Below are 13,381 nucleotides of genomic sequence, written 5' to 3'. Positions count from 1 at the left end.
CTTTTCGTGCAAACCTAGGCATTAGTGTTGATTCTGATCTCGATTCTATTCCTTAAAACTAACCTTTTCCTGAACAACACTGTTATCTACCCCATTTCTCTTCCCCAAACTGTCTGGGCTACACAGCATGCCAAATCTACCAAACAGTGTTATCTGGCCATTACTTTCCCACTGCAATTAATCATCAGAATACAAATTCCTTAGTAAGCAATTTTAAACTAGAAGGTACTTAAGATTTTTTTCAAGGCAGCTACCTAAACACTGATTAGCAACAAAGTTTGAATCCCCCCCCCCGGGGTTTAAGTCTACACAATCCTAGTAATAATCTATACTGAGAAGTAGCTCATGCCAATGATTGCTAGCAGTAAGCTAATTGCTAAGAAGATGCAAGTCCTTGAGACATTGCCTTATAGTAAGTATTCTTAATGGTGATTCTAAGATTAGCCCTTGTTCCATACAATTCTCAACTGATCCTACACCATAATCTAAAACTCAACTCCAGCTCAGCTTGTACCACGAAAAGTCCTAGTTGTATAAATGAAAAATCTGATTTCAAATGGCTAAAACAAAAATCTAAGCAATCAAATAAGACAAACCTAAACTTACCAGAAGCAACCTAAAACACCAACAAAACACTAAATTTTAGTTCTACAGTTTGACTCCTGATTCCTCACTTCACATTAGTGAGGTTCCTTTAGAAGATTAAGTGTTCTGTGCAAACCCAATAAAATTACAATTAGGGGATCTAATGTTATCACAGCTACAGTTAAGTTAGCAGTGTTGTGTAGTAGTGAAATCAATGACTGGCTTGCATGATGGCTTCTAAAAGCATCTGTTCCCAGAGTTTTATGTATTATTTATGTATATAAAATAATCAGTTGAGGACAGCCATTAGCATTTTGTAATGATCAACTGTGTGTTAACTTCTCCCAGCCATTACCTTTTTCCCCTCGTTAAATGTTAAGTCATCTGCGGGGGAGGGGAAGGGAAGAATTCAACTTTACTTCAATTAAATTCAATTGTCAGCATACATTTAAGTTTTTAAAACCTAAATGTTCCAAGTACAGAGTAAAGAATAAGCTGTCCAGAAAGCACACACTTAAATTTTCTCCTCTTGGGAGTTTTTATATAAAGGGATTTTGAACCTTGATGGCGAGAATCCCAAAACAAGAGTAAAATGAATTCTTTTTATTGCAAACAAACGTCTAAATTAATTTCTCCACCCACTTTCTTTAGAAAGAAAAAGAAATCAGCAGGCTAAGGAGATACCCATTCAAGAACTGACATGATTAAAAATTAAGATATAAATGGGTGACTCACAATTGCATTAGCTTACAAAGATGGTGGAGGTAACTACTACAAGCACACTAGTTATACAGTATTTTGTGGGAGAAGGGCATACAGACATAGCTAACTTCATATAGATCCCATTAGACAACTGGATTTACAACAAGTTTTTTTAATAAGAAATGGGCAAAGCCAGCTTTCTTTTCAGAATCAAAATGCAGAACAAATGGAAAAATTATGGTATTTAACCTTCACAAGTTTGAGCCTCCACAATAATGCAACCAAGTTTTACATTTTTAACAGCCCTTCTACATACACTCCATCTTCTCTATGTTGGTTCCAAGTTTTATCTTCGTTCAATTATGCCAATTCCACTGTTATTTAAAAAGAAAGACTTCCCAGTTATTGTCAGAAACTACTGTTTAGCTTACCCCCTCCACTACTCAGCAAACTAGAGAGAGGATGGAGTGTAATATGAGCAGTACAGAGTCTTATGCAATTCATGAGGACCACTTAGTCCTTACATGAATCTGGTTGCTAACATTTCTATTATATTGTGACAATGACTCCCGACTGTTATCTCTGTGAGAAATGGGGGGAGTAAATTCTTAATAAAAGACACCAGGTACAAAGCAACATTTTACTTTTGTGATAAAAAAAAAAGTCACATTTTACAGATAAAATGTAGAACCCTGAAATACTGACACATTCTCTTATCGTGCACAATGCTGAGGTTCTCTTACGATTCACTTTAAAACTGCAATTAAAAATGTACAAAAAAGAAAAGAAAAAAAAAATCAACCCACAAAGCTTCTAAAAAAGGAACCCGCAGGCACTTCCTCTTGTGGAATGTTTAAAAAGTTAGCCTACTAAAGAAAACAGTCGACTTCTTGTGAAGGTTTTGGAGAAATATGTATCAGTTCGTTTTATTTGGGTATTCAATAATATCCTTGGTGATAATGCTGACTCCATGGCTTCTGACCCCAGAATTGCTGTAAGAGAAAATTTTTTTTTTAAAGAAAAAACATCAATAAGCCACTCAAACTGCTTTTAGGAAATGACAATGAATCTAATTCAGAGTAATTGCTGGAAACAAATTTATACCTGTCATACCTCTGATTTCTATCAAACCAGATTCAGTTAGTATTAATATCCCATTATTATCAATAGACACATTACAAAAGAAAACACATTAGGACTTGGTTAGTTTATACAATTAAAGCTAGTAGTAAAAAGAACCATATGTATTAAATATTATCACTTAATTAAAAATATTAAGGTACAGCAAACTCCAACCTATTTTGCCTTTGAAAGATAAGATTATGGCTACAACTGCAACACAATTCACACTGCCCTGTAACACTTACAAACACTTCAATCCCTGGATAAAATACAGCTTTTTGAAGACTGATACTTCCAAACTCAAAATACAATTAATGTACATAAGGACATAAGAAACTACTTACACCCTGCTGCCACTGGTTGTAGCCCTGAGATTGATTTTTGTAGCCACGATTGTTTCCTCGTCCTCTGAAGTTCTAAAAAAAGAAAAGAAAAAAAAACATGTAAGAACTCAGAGCATACTTCTTAGGAGGTTTGCACCTGGGAGGGATAAGGGAGCACAGCACAAAAATGGACAGTTGCTAGTTAGTGCACCTGAAAAAAATCAAAATTAAAACAAGTGGACTCCTTTTACTACCATCATTTTTCTTATGTCAATGCACAGTGTTCCCTACAATTTTTGCCAAGGCTAGGCAACAGAAGTCACATCTTTTCAGACTAATTTATACTGATAATCAGTGCCTGCAGGGCTTGGAAATCATTACCTGGTTGTAGTTCCCTCTGTTGGGCATTCCACCTCTGTTGTAGTTCCCTCTGTTTGAGTAACCACCTCGGCTGGGGAAAACAGGGCCACGAGGGTATGGATAGCCAATGCCACCACTGCCGCCACCACCACCACCTCTCTGTGGCATATTGCCCCTCCTGTTATATCCACCACGATTTCCAGGAGCTAAAAACAAGAAACGTATAGTTTATGGTGTGTCGTGCCTTCTTTACATGACTCAGGGTTCTTCTGGACCATTCCTCTATTTTAGGAGAAAAGTAATGTTTTGTTTAACCATTCACACAACCTATGTGGTATGTTACCAAATCCCATTAAGACTTTAAACTAGTCACTAGGGCAGCTAGGATCGATATGAGGAACAAATTTCCTGTTCAATTCAGCTAAATAACATATAGGCCCCCATTAGAGGAACGTCACTCGTTTCAACCTTGAACCAAATAGACACAACTCCAAGTGAACTTGCCTCCTCCTCTGAAGTTCCCCCCACGCATATTGAAGCCACCGCGTCCTCTATGGCCACCGCCTCTGTTAAACTGGTTCTTGCCACTCTTATTTTTATTGCTCTTCTTTGAGCCAGTGTTCTGTTTCTTTTCTGGTGGAAGAGCCTTTTTACTTTCTTCCTTGTACTGCTCCAAAAGTTTTTGAGCTTCCTCCTTCTGAAGTTCAACATAGGTTATTTCATCAAAGCACTCAGCTACCTCTGGCAGCGTAAAATTTCCTACAAGGAATAAAGTCAGACTGACTTAAAAACCCACTACACACATTCACAATCCTTCAGCCTAATAATTCTTTAATGGCTTTAAGTTTTTCAATACACATGACACCACCTACTCCTAGTTTAGTAACGCTTTTTCCCTAAAAGTAGAAATAAGCCAAACACACTCATTTAAAAAGAGTAAATATAGCTCCTGAAAAACAGTATTTCTAGCAGAAAATGTTAAATTTACAGATATAAGCCACATAAAAAGATTTAACATAGTAACAATTAAATTCCATGCCTTTCATTTTGAGGACTGCATGTTCTGGTAAGTCTTTTCCCTCTACTTCTGCTTTCTTCTGTGTCCTTTGCTTATAGTCTTCATCCTTTGGGCAAACTACAACAGCTTTTCGTTGAAAGCCTGCAAACAGGCACATTTTTCTCCTCTGGGCAGCAGCAGACACATTTGTCTTAAAAAAAAAAAAAAAAAGTTAAGTTTATATACCAAACCCAATTTTTAGTTACTTTTTCCAACTTCAAAGCTACAGCTTACCTGATCCAGAATGAAATTTCGCTTCTTACGGGCAGCAATTTCAATAAACTTTCCAAGACACTGTGGAGCTCTCTGCAACAGCGTGTTCAGTTTTCCAGTATCTGCCATTTGCTTCTTAAAACCTGCCACCTATTTTTAAAAGTTAAAAATTTCCTTTGAACTTCTGAATCTCAAGCTAAGCTTCATATTAGCTTAGATCTATATGGAAAGCAGGCAATATTGCTACAAATAAAGTCAGTAGTATCAAATAGTAAGACCCTATGCTATTCGATTTTTTTAGCTGCTAGATCTCAAGAGTTCAAGAAATTCCTTAGAAAAGACAATGAAGCCTAGTCATTGAAGGCAGTTTACCTTACAGATAAAAAGCCCACACTTAAGTAACCAACTTAACTTGCCCAAAGTCCTCTCTCTAAGATACTATACTATCAAAATAGACGAGAACAGGCAAAAGAGTTACTCAGAATACTTCCCAGTCTTTTAAAAATGCTGAGATCCTGCCCTAAACATTTTACTTACCATCATTTTATCCATTATGGTATTTGTTCCAAGAATGTTGTATTTGCCAGGATTTTCTGCCGCATGTTTAGTAACCCAGGTAGTTTTCCCAGCTCCTGGCAAGCCAATCATCATAACAACCTACAATGGAAAGAAACGTTATTTCACTGTCTAATCATTAGAAACCATGTAGTAATTTTAAAAAGCCCTATAACTAAGTAATTTTTGTGGAAAATTTAGCACTCCACAGAAAGGGAGAAGGTAGCTAAGAAAAATTATGGAGAGCAACAGAGATGGGACAAAGTAAATGAAACAGACCAATCGCCTAGCTCTTCTAAATGTCATTTTTGTCAAGTAAATGCAATGCTCAAATGCTTAAAACAAAACAAAAAAAAAACCACTTACTTCACAATCTTTCTTCTCTTCAGGCCCCTTTGGACCTCTAACTCGGTCCTCTAAGGGGACATTCTGGATAAAAGTATAGTCTTCAGGTATTGGAAAATATGGCTTTTCCTTCTGACCAAAATTAAATTCAACAGCGCAGTTGTGGCAGAGAACATGCGGAAAGAGTGGCCGTCCAGCAAGAACTTCTTTACTGATTTTAAAGGCAATGCCAAGATCTTGTCCATTCTTTGCATAGGAGAGTTCTACTTCATCACTTTCAAAGTTCTGTTAATTGGGGGGGAGAGGGAATAACAGTTTGAATTTGCTTCCTATAAGCCTGCTAAAAAACTTTAAAATTCAAATTAGAAGTGAAGCTTATCCTGTGGAAAATATTAAGAGCTTTCTGATAGTCACATACAATGAAACACCAAATCCAGAAACATAAACATTTAGATAAGACTAAACTTTCAGGTCAACTTGATGCTAAGTAGTTTATAATTAAAATGAATTAGTGAATTCTGACAATATAGCTTTAAAAAGAAACCCTAGCTTATAACTTGCCATTTATAAAAATTTAGCTATGACTTACAGCAAAACACGTAATCACATCATTTTCATCAAACTTCTCTCCATAATCTTCGGTCTCACAGTTGCATGTTTTTATTCCCTTTAGGGAATACCCATAAGAAAATTCTTCTTCACCTAAGAAAATAATTAACTACCATGAAGTCTACTTTTCAAAACAGTCCAATGACCCACATATTTTAATATCCAAGTTGTAAAGTTCAAGAAAAATGACTATATAACCTAATATTTTTCTTTTACTTTAACTTTATGCTAGATATGCAATTAACGAAATAGGGAGGTTATACATATAATTTAGTTGACAAATTGCATAACATGGGTAACATTCTATCTTAACCACTGATCATAAAACAAGTAACCATAAAGAAAACTAAAATCTAGCCTGTGCCTACTACATGCTAATGTTCTTTATCTCATTAAAATGTTAACAGAACAGACAGAAACGGGCAAGTTTTGGAATGCCTTCTACTGTAACTACTGAAATCAGACCCTAAACACTCATGAGCACATGGTACTCAAATGGAAACTTTACCAAGCAACATTCCACTTGTGGTTAGAGACCAGCCAATCCGAACTTCATGTATGTCAATATCTTTTGTATATAAATGCCTTACTGGGATCTTCTCTGTAACCTGAAAGTCAAATCATAAATAAGTAAACTAATCCAAAAGATAAACCCTGGAACCCTGGTTTATTTTATTTGAGTCACAGGCTAACTCTTCTCTGGCTAGTAATAGAAAGACACTCAACTCTACCCCAGCTTCCTCCCCAACATTTACTAAGAACTTAAGAAAAAAAAAACGAATCATGCAAGGGCTTACACGAATAACTAAAAATTGAAAAAGTCTAAGTACTTGGTTAATTCACATTTCAAAGAACAGTTAATGTCTAAAATTTACATATTCTCAACGCTCAATTTTTTCCTCTGGAACAAAACCAGGAGCCTAACTGAATTTTTAAACAAGTGGTCTTTTCAAGTGCCCAATAAAAACAAACACAAAAAACAGCACCCATAAAATACAAAGTTCCACAAATACCTAATAGTGTCAGACAAATGAAAACTCACATAGGTTATTTAAAAAGTAAAATCACAAAATTGCATTTACCTTCATTTCAAAACAGACTTTGCCTTTTGATACACCATAAGATGCCCTTCCTCCAGCCCAAAGAAAAGCAAAACTCTCCATAGTAAGGGAAGAAGCACTGAGGCGATCTCTTGATATTTTAAAATGTAGATCACAATTATCTGTAAGTATACCAAATACCATATTATTTCTTTCAACATCCAACATAAACATATCTGCTATGTAGACAAAACTTGGTTAAAATTTTCATTCTAAATGCTGCATTTTTACAGATCATGCTGTTCTAAATTTTCAGTTTAAGCCCCACTCCCACCAAGTCACTCTTGCCAAATTATGAACTAAAGTGTAAACTACCTATAAAACTAAGAAACACCAAAGCTCAACATGTGTATTCTTATTCTAAGTATATAAAATAATCAAGACAATGTGACATTTAATACATACCTGCTCTGCTCTTTACCTTGATTTAGAGGCAAGCAGTAGAGGATAGCAGGAAATCAAAGTGAAGCATGCCAGACCAGGTAGAATTTACCAGTGCCACAATAAAACTGAAGGGAGGCCATGACCAAGTATTTTTAAATAGGAGTATGAGCTGTTGATCCTGCAGGGGCTCTAGATCCTAAATTCTGTTCTAAAACTTGTGAAGAAAGCAACCTCAACCTACAAAGCACAAACCTGGTTGTCTAACCATCTTACTACTACAGGACGTTAGGTCTCTTTCCCCAGGCTTGCCTGTTACTCAACAATGCAGGATTATCCACTTCCAGGATTATCCCAATCTTTAACCTTTGGGTCACTGGCTTATTAGCATGCACTTTCCCCAGAGTTCTCACTTGAGAGCTAAAGTTAGAAAGCTGTTTTCTTAAGAAGTTTTTATCCTTGAGAGAAAAGCAAATCTCGAGTTTAGAAATGCCCTTAAATTAGCTTTGTTCTTAAAATTCCTGACCATTATTGACAGAATTTTCAATTCGACAAATTGTGTTTGAACCCAACATTACACTTACATATCCCTAGGTGATCAACTAAAAAGCCTGTGTATTTTATAAGTGTTGAATACCTTCTCGAATCACCGCTTCAGTATCTTGCCAATACCTATAGTTTATATTTAAGCAACTGAATTTAACATAAAACTGTCAAATCAGCTGACTACTTTTCCATGTGCAGTTTTTTTTATAAAGACTACTCCACTACCTTACTAGGTGTAAAGGGTACTCAGTAAGACATCAAATTTTACACTTACATGCTTACATATCTGAATAAATACAATTTGTATTGAAAACATGAAAACTCTAAGCTTCAACTCCCTAGGATCTACAGGGCAGGTTAACACCTTATTTTTCGAACAATTATTTCTACCTTTTGTTCTGCTTAATCACTGAAAGAATTATACATTCTGATCATATACTAAACCAACAAAATTTCTTTGTGATAAAAAAGAATTCCAAATCTGACAGCCACGGCCCATTTAGAGGTTTGCAATACTTCCTCATACTCAATTGCAACCCAACTGGGTAAAGGAGCAGTATTTACAGCGCTGCCATTGATACCATTCGCTGCTGAAGAAAGCTAGTGGCCCAGTGATAGCCCACTGCTGCTGCCCCAGGTCTTTGGAAGAAATCAACTTATGTTAAAGCAGCAGCTACTGAACTGGAATTGAGAACAAAAGAGCAGTTATTGAGAAAATAATATTACAATCTTTTAGTATAGGGAATATACTTGTGTGCTAATGGGAGAAGTCATTAATAAATATTTAGTCCAAATAGCTCACTTAATATAATTCCACACAAAAAAATGAAATTACTTTATAGAAGCAGCCCATAAGCACAAGTTATAAGTAGTCTTACAAGTTTCCATTAGCTAACTAATCAAAATTGGCATTAATTTTACATTCCTACAAAGGAGAAAGTTCAAGTAATAAAAAAAATACTACAAAATTGCTAGAACCCGTAAAATTATCAATACAATACAACTGCTGCTATACTAAGTATTAAGGTATCGGAATGTCATCATCTTCCTGCCTTTAAAAACCTGTTTCTCCTAAGCTTTCTGCATTAAAGTTCAATGTTACATTCCGTTTTCTAACATGTGGAACCCCAAAATTACAGCATCTGACAATTGAGGGAGGAAAGGGAAGAAGCAGCTTCACTTACAAGTATCAAGACAAACCACTGTGTCATCGAAGTGTTCATCTTCTTCTTCAACAGGTGGCTGAGGAGATTTGGCTCTGAAAGACAATATTGTCTCCTGATACAGCTTTTCCCACCAAAGAGTAAAGAATGAATGACAAGTAAAACTAGGTGAGCGTCCTCTACCTGCTATACTTGTTTTCTTCAATGTACTCAAAATATCCACGGCCATGATCTTCCCGAGGTCGTTTAACACCTCTCTTTTTATCTCCGCCTTTCTGCTCTGTTTTGCCGTCTCCTATAACACACAACACCCCTACTTAGAAGGCCAAGCCGCAAACACAACAGAAAAAAACCCTTTTGTTTTGAGACGCAAAAAAGCTCGACATTTCCTTGTTCCTTTCTGGAAGCGTTTTCAAACAACGGACTCAAATGAGAATTCAAACGATCAGCTTGGAATAGGATTGAAATTAGTGACGCAGTATAAACACCACAAATTTTGCCAGTCTAGTGGAAAATTCGAGAAACCTAATGAAAAATAGCGCCGCACAGGCCGAGCCCACGTGCATCCCGAAGAGAGTTCAGGAAGGCGGGAGGGGCAGAGCCGAGCCCGCGCGCCCTCCCCTCCCCTCCCCCACCCCACCCGGGCCCGCGCTCCCCGCGGCCGCATTGTACAGATCTTCCGCCCCGCTCTCCCCACCCGGCCCCTCCCGTCGGAAGTGACGTCACGCGAGCCCCTGCGCTCCTTGCACAATACCGCGGCCCAGAGCCGCCAAAGCGCGCCCGCCCCGGGCCCTTGGGCCTCTCCCCTCCCCCCGAGACATGTGCCCGCACCGCGCGCACGCTGCGCGGCGGCGCCACCGTGGGCCGACGGGGCTCCCCCCGCCGCCCGCGGCTCCTCCCCCTCCAGCGGCAGCTGCAGCTCCCCTGGCTCTCGAGCCACATAATGGAGGCGCTGCCACCACCGTCACACACACCGAGCCCGAGGCCTCACGGCTAATCCGGGATTCCCCGCGCCCCTCCTCCACCGCCACCCGCGCCGCGGCCCCCGCCCGGGGCTCCCTCCCCCCACGGGGCCCCGGCAGGCCTAAAGCAAGGTCCACACCCGCGCGGGCCTCCTGCCGCGCGCAACGTTACCACGCAGCCCTCACCCGCTGCCGGAGCCCCGGGGCGGCCGCCGCCTCGGCCGCCTTCCGCTTTCTTACCTCCCGCCTGCTGCTGGCCCTGCCTGGCCCCGGGCGGCGCCACCGTCACGGCGAACAGCGAGGTGGGGCCGCTGCTCTTCCCCGCGGCCTCCTTGGCGGCCCCGCGCTGCTGTTGGGGCTGTTGCTGCGGCGTCGCCGGCGGTTGAGACTGCTGCTCCCCGTGCCCGTTCTCGTCGCCCGCGCCTTCCTCCTCGTCTCCGAGCTCATCCTCCCCTTCCTGGAAACCCTGGTCGTCGCCGTTCTCGTCCTCCGAGGCGGCCTCCTCCTCCTCCATCGGGCCCGAGTCGGCCGCCCCCGCGGCCCCATTCTCCTCCCCTAGCTCCATCTGGTTGCCATCCAGGGCGGCGATCCCTTCCTCCTCCTCTTCCTCCTCCTCCTCCTCTTCGTCGCCGCCAGTCGCGGCCTCCTGCTCGAGGCCTGCTCCCGAGCGTCCGGCGGAATCCCCGCCCAGGTCTAGGCTGCCGTTCCCGGGCTCCATGGCGGGGCGGCCCCCGGCCTCCTCGTCGTCCAGCGCGGCCTGGAGTCGCTCCATGAGCTCGGCCTTGAGGCCCTTGTCGGAAAGGCGCCGCTTCTTGAGCTCCTCTTTCAGCTCCGACACCTTCAGCTTTTTTACATTAACAGGCGAGGAACTCATGGTGAGGGCCCCGATTCACCGCTAGGCGCTGGCTCGAACTCGGCTCCGCTCACTCGGCCACTGGTGGCGGCTGCTGCGGCTGCTCCTCGGCCCGGGCGGCGGCTGCGGCTGGAGGTGGGTTCGTGCTGCAGAGCGGACCCGCCTGGTGTCGAACGGCGCCAATTCCTTTCACCGAGTTCGCGAGGGAGACGCGGAGACTCGCCTGGCGTGAGCGAGCACGCAACGTCCTCTCGCAGGGGCGGCGCCGCGCACGTATTATAGCCGCCCCGCCCCCTGCGCTGACGGGAGTGCTGCGCAGGAGGGAAGCCAGAGCGCGCCCGCGCCGGGGCCCGCCCATTACCGTACTTACCTCCCCGCCCCCACGCCGAACTCTGGGCAGAGAGCGCGGCCCGGGCCGCGCAGTGCGCTTCCAATTGGGACTGAGCAAATGGAGGGAAAGGAAACCGCCTTTCAGTTAAACCGACCCACTGCAACAACTATTGGCCTTTCTAGTTCTTTGGTGGCAGTACTCGTTTTGCTCTTTGCCTTTCCAGCCCTGAGGCTGCTTTTATCCAAATGCTTTCAGTCCTCAACCTGGCGGTTTCAATTCGAATCCTCCACCATTTCTTCCATCTTAGATTTTCCTTATCCAGCTATTGGTTTCAATTTTTCAGTTTTGATTTGTACGACACAAATTGGCAATTACTACACGCAGGGGTTTTTCTTCCGCGTAATATTTCGTTTAATTTTTCTAAGTCCTGCCTGTGAATTGGATTTTAAATTCGGGAGGGGCGAGGGCAAAGCCTTTCTTTTGTCTCGTCCACAACCCCTACTGCACGGCTTGGGAGATGGAGGCTTGCCTTAAGAGCGTGATCCCTGCTCCATACCGCAAAGCGTACTTGAGGGGCCTTGTCTTGGCAGCTGTTCTCGTAGTATTAATAGCCAAAGAAATGAAGCCTCAGAATTGCATTTCTGGGTGTTCTCTACCTACCTACCAAAAAAAACCAAAAACGTAAAACATTCTGTCCCACTTAGGACCTGGTCGTCCAGGTGTAAAGTCCCAGCTAAATCCTACACTTTGATTCTATTCATACTTCTGTAGAAATACTCTTGACCAAATCCTGCTGAAACTAATAAAAACGTGTGAAAAATAAAGGGCTGTGATTTTGTAAAAAGAAAAAGAGACTTGTCACCCTCAAAATCTGTTATTTTGGTGTCTTTCAGAAGTAATTTTTTCTTTACTAAATAAAAGATGTGTTATGTTCTTGAGGTTTTAGATAGGGGGGCCAGAATTTAGATTTGTGGTGGAGGTAAACATCTTAAACCTCAGAGAATCTGCACAGGGACCAGCCAGTGTTCCACTATCTCTGACTAAGGAGGTCTGTTACACCCACTATTTGATGCTTTAGCTGGCACAATAATGCGGCCCCAATATTAATTTGAAATTTGGAAAAATATACATGTAAACTTTCCCATAGGTAGTATGTTTTAGATTAATTTTATTGTTTTTTTTAAGTTTCTTTTCGATAGCCTTTAACAAACATGTTATTTTTCCAGGCAGTAGTATATAAAGATGAAATATTAACATTTGTAAAGTGATTTGAGTTGAAATTAATGGACCATGTACAGTACTGGTAATTCTTAATTCAGCTTACTGGAGGTAGAAGGGATAGCACCTAAAATAGGAACTTCCAAATAGTGCCAAAAACTCCTGTTAGCCTTTGGTTACAATGTCCTTGGAGCTTGTAAACAAGTCACAAGCTGGAATTTTAACTTTTCAAATTCTTTGCCCGTGTTCAAAAACGGGAAGAGAGCCACAGGAGGCTTACATGTTCACAAACTGAATAATTAGTCTCTTAATGAATCAGAGTTAAATATAGTTAGCATGACGGTCCTTTAAGTTTGTAAGTGTCCTTAGATATTTACATTTTTAAACTATGAAAATAAAGTTCACATATCTAAATATCTTTATAATAATCATTGTTGGTAGGTTAAATCAGTTAATAATAAACATGAAATATAACTGTAGATGGACAGGAGATAGTTCCATGGCTTTAACTCCAAGAGCTTTGCAGACTTTTTGAGCTCGATGTAGCCTGGAGAACATCTTCAGTGGGCTCAGTTTACAGCCCAGGTTGCAGAGGCTCTCCCTCTCACCCCAGTGCTCCTTCCTTACAACTGGACCTTCTTAAACAACATTGGAAAGAAAAACAGTTTTTGTAAAACTGTCGAGCCATCACCTTACATTGTCCTTTCTACAAAGGGGTAGAATCTACTTTACAATTTGAAAGTACATATAATGATAATTTTACTAATTGTTTTTGCTTCTCTCTCTCTCTTTTTTTTAACTTTTATTTATTTTAAGTGTGTTTCCCACCCCCAGACCCATCAGCTCCAAGTCAAGTAGTTGTTTCAATCTAGTTGTGAAGGGCACAGCTCACAGTGGCACATGTGGATCGAACCAGCAGCTTTGTTGTTAGGAGCTCTGCACTCTAACCAACTGAA

At 41.1% G+C, this 13,381-nt stretch overlaps 1 protein-coding gene across 1 annotated transcript; it reads right to left on the bottom strand.

Annotated features, from left to right (window-relative positions):
• Window positions 1–1,173: 1,173 nt before the first annotated feature.
• HNRNPU (heterogeneous nuclear ribonucleoprotein U) lies at window positions 1,174–11,091 on the bottom strand. Its single transcript, XM_033099671.1, has 14 exons — window positions 10,264–11,091; window positions 9,245–9,356; window positions 9,083–9,156; window positions 6,954–7,093; window positions 6,380–6,479; window positions 5,852–5,964; window positions 5,284–5,547; window positions 4,900–5,019; window positions 4,384–4,512; window positions 4,132–4,300; window positions 3,597–3,851; window positions 3,114–3,298; window positions 2,754–2,825; window positions 1,174–2,279 (listed from the first exon to the last, which is right to left on the bottom strand). The coding sequence occupies exons 1-14, from the start codon at window positions 10,895–10,897 to the stop codon at window positions 2,226–2,228; spliced, it is 2,421 nt and encodes an 806-aa protein (XP_032955562.1). The 5' UTR covers window positions 10,898–11,091; the 3' UTR covers window positions 1,174–2,225.
• Window positions 11,092–13,381: the final 2,290 nt, after the last annotated feature.

The sequence above is a fragment of the Rhinolophus ferrumequinum genome, chromosome 27, assembly GCF_004115265.2.
Source record: "Rhinolophus ferrumequinum isolate MPI-CBG mRhiFer1 chromosome 27, mRhiFer1_v1.p, whole genome shotgun sequence".
Lineage (NCBI taxonomy): Eukaryota > Metazoa > Chordata > Mammalia > Chiroptera > Rhinolophidae > Rhinolophus > Rhinolophus ferrumequinum.
The sequence above is the reverse complement of the archived record's forward strand: the minus strand, read 5'-3'. Positions and strand labels throughout refer to the sequence as shown.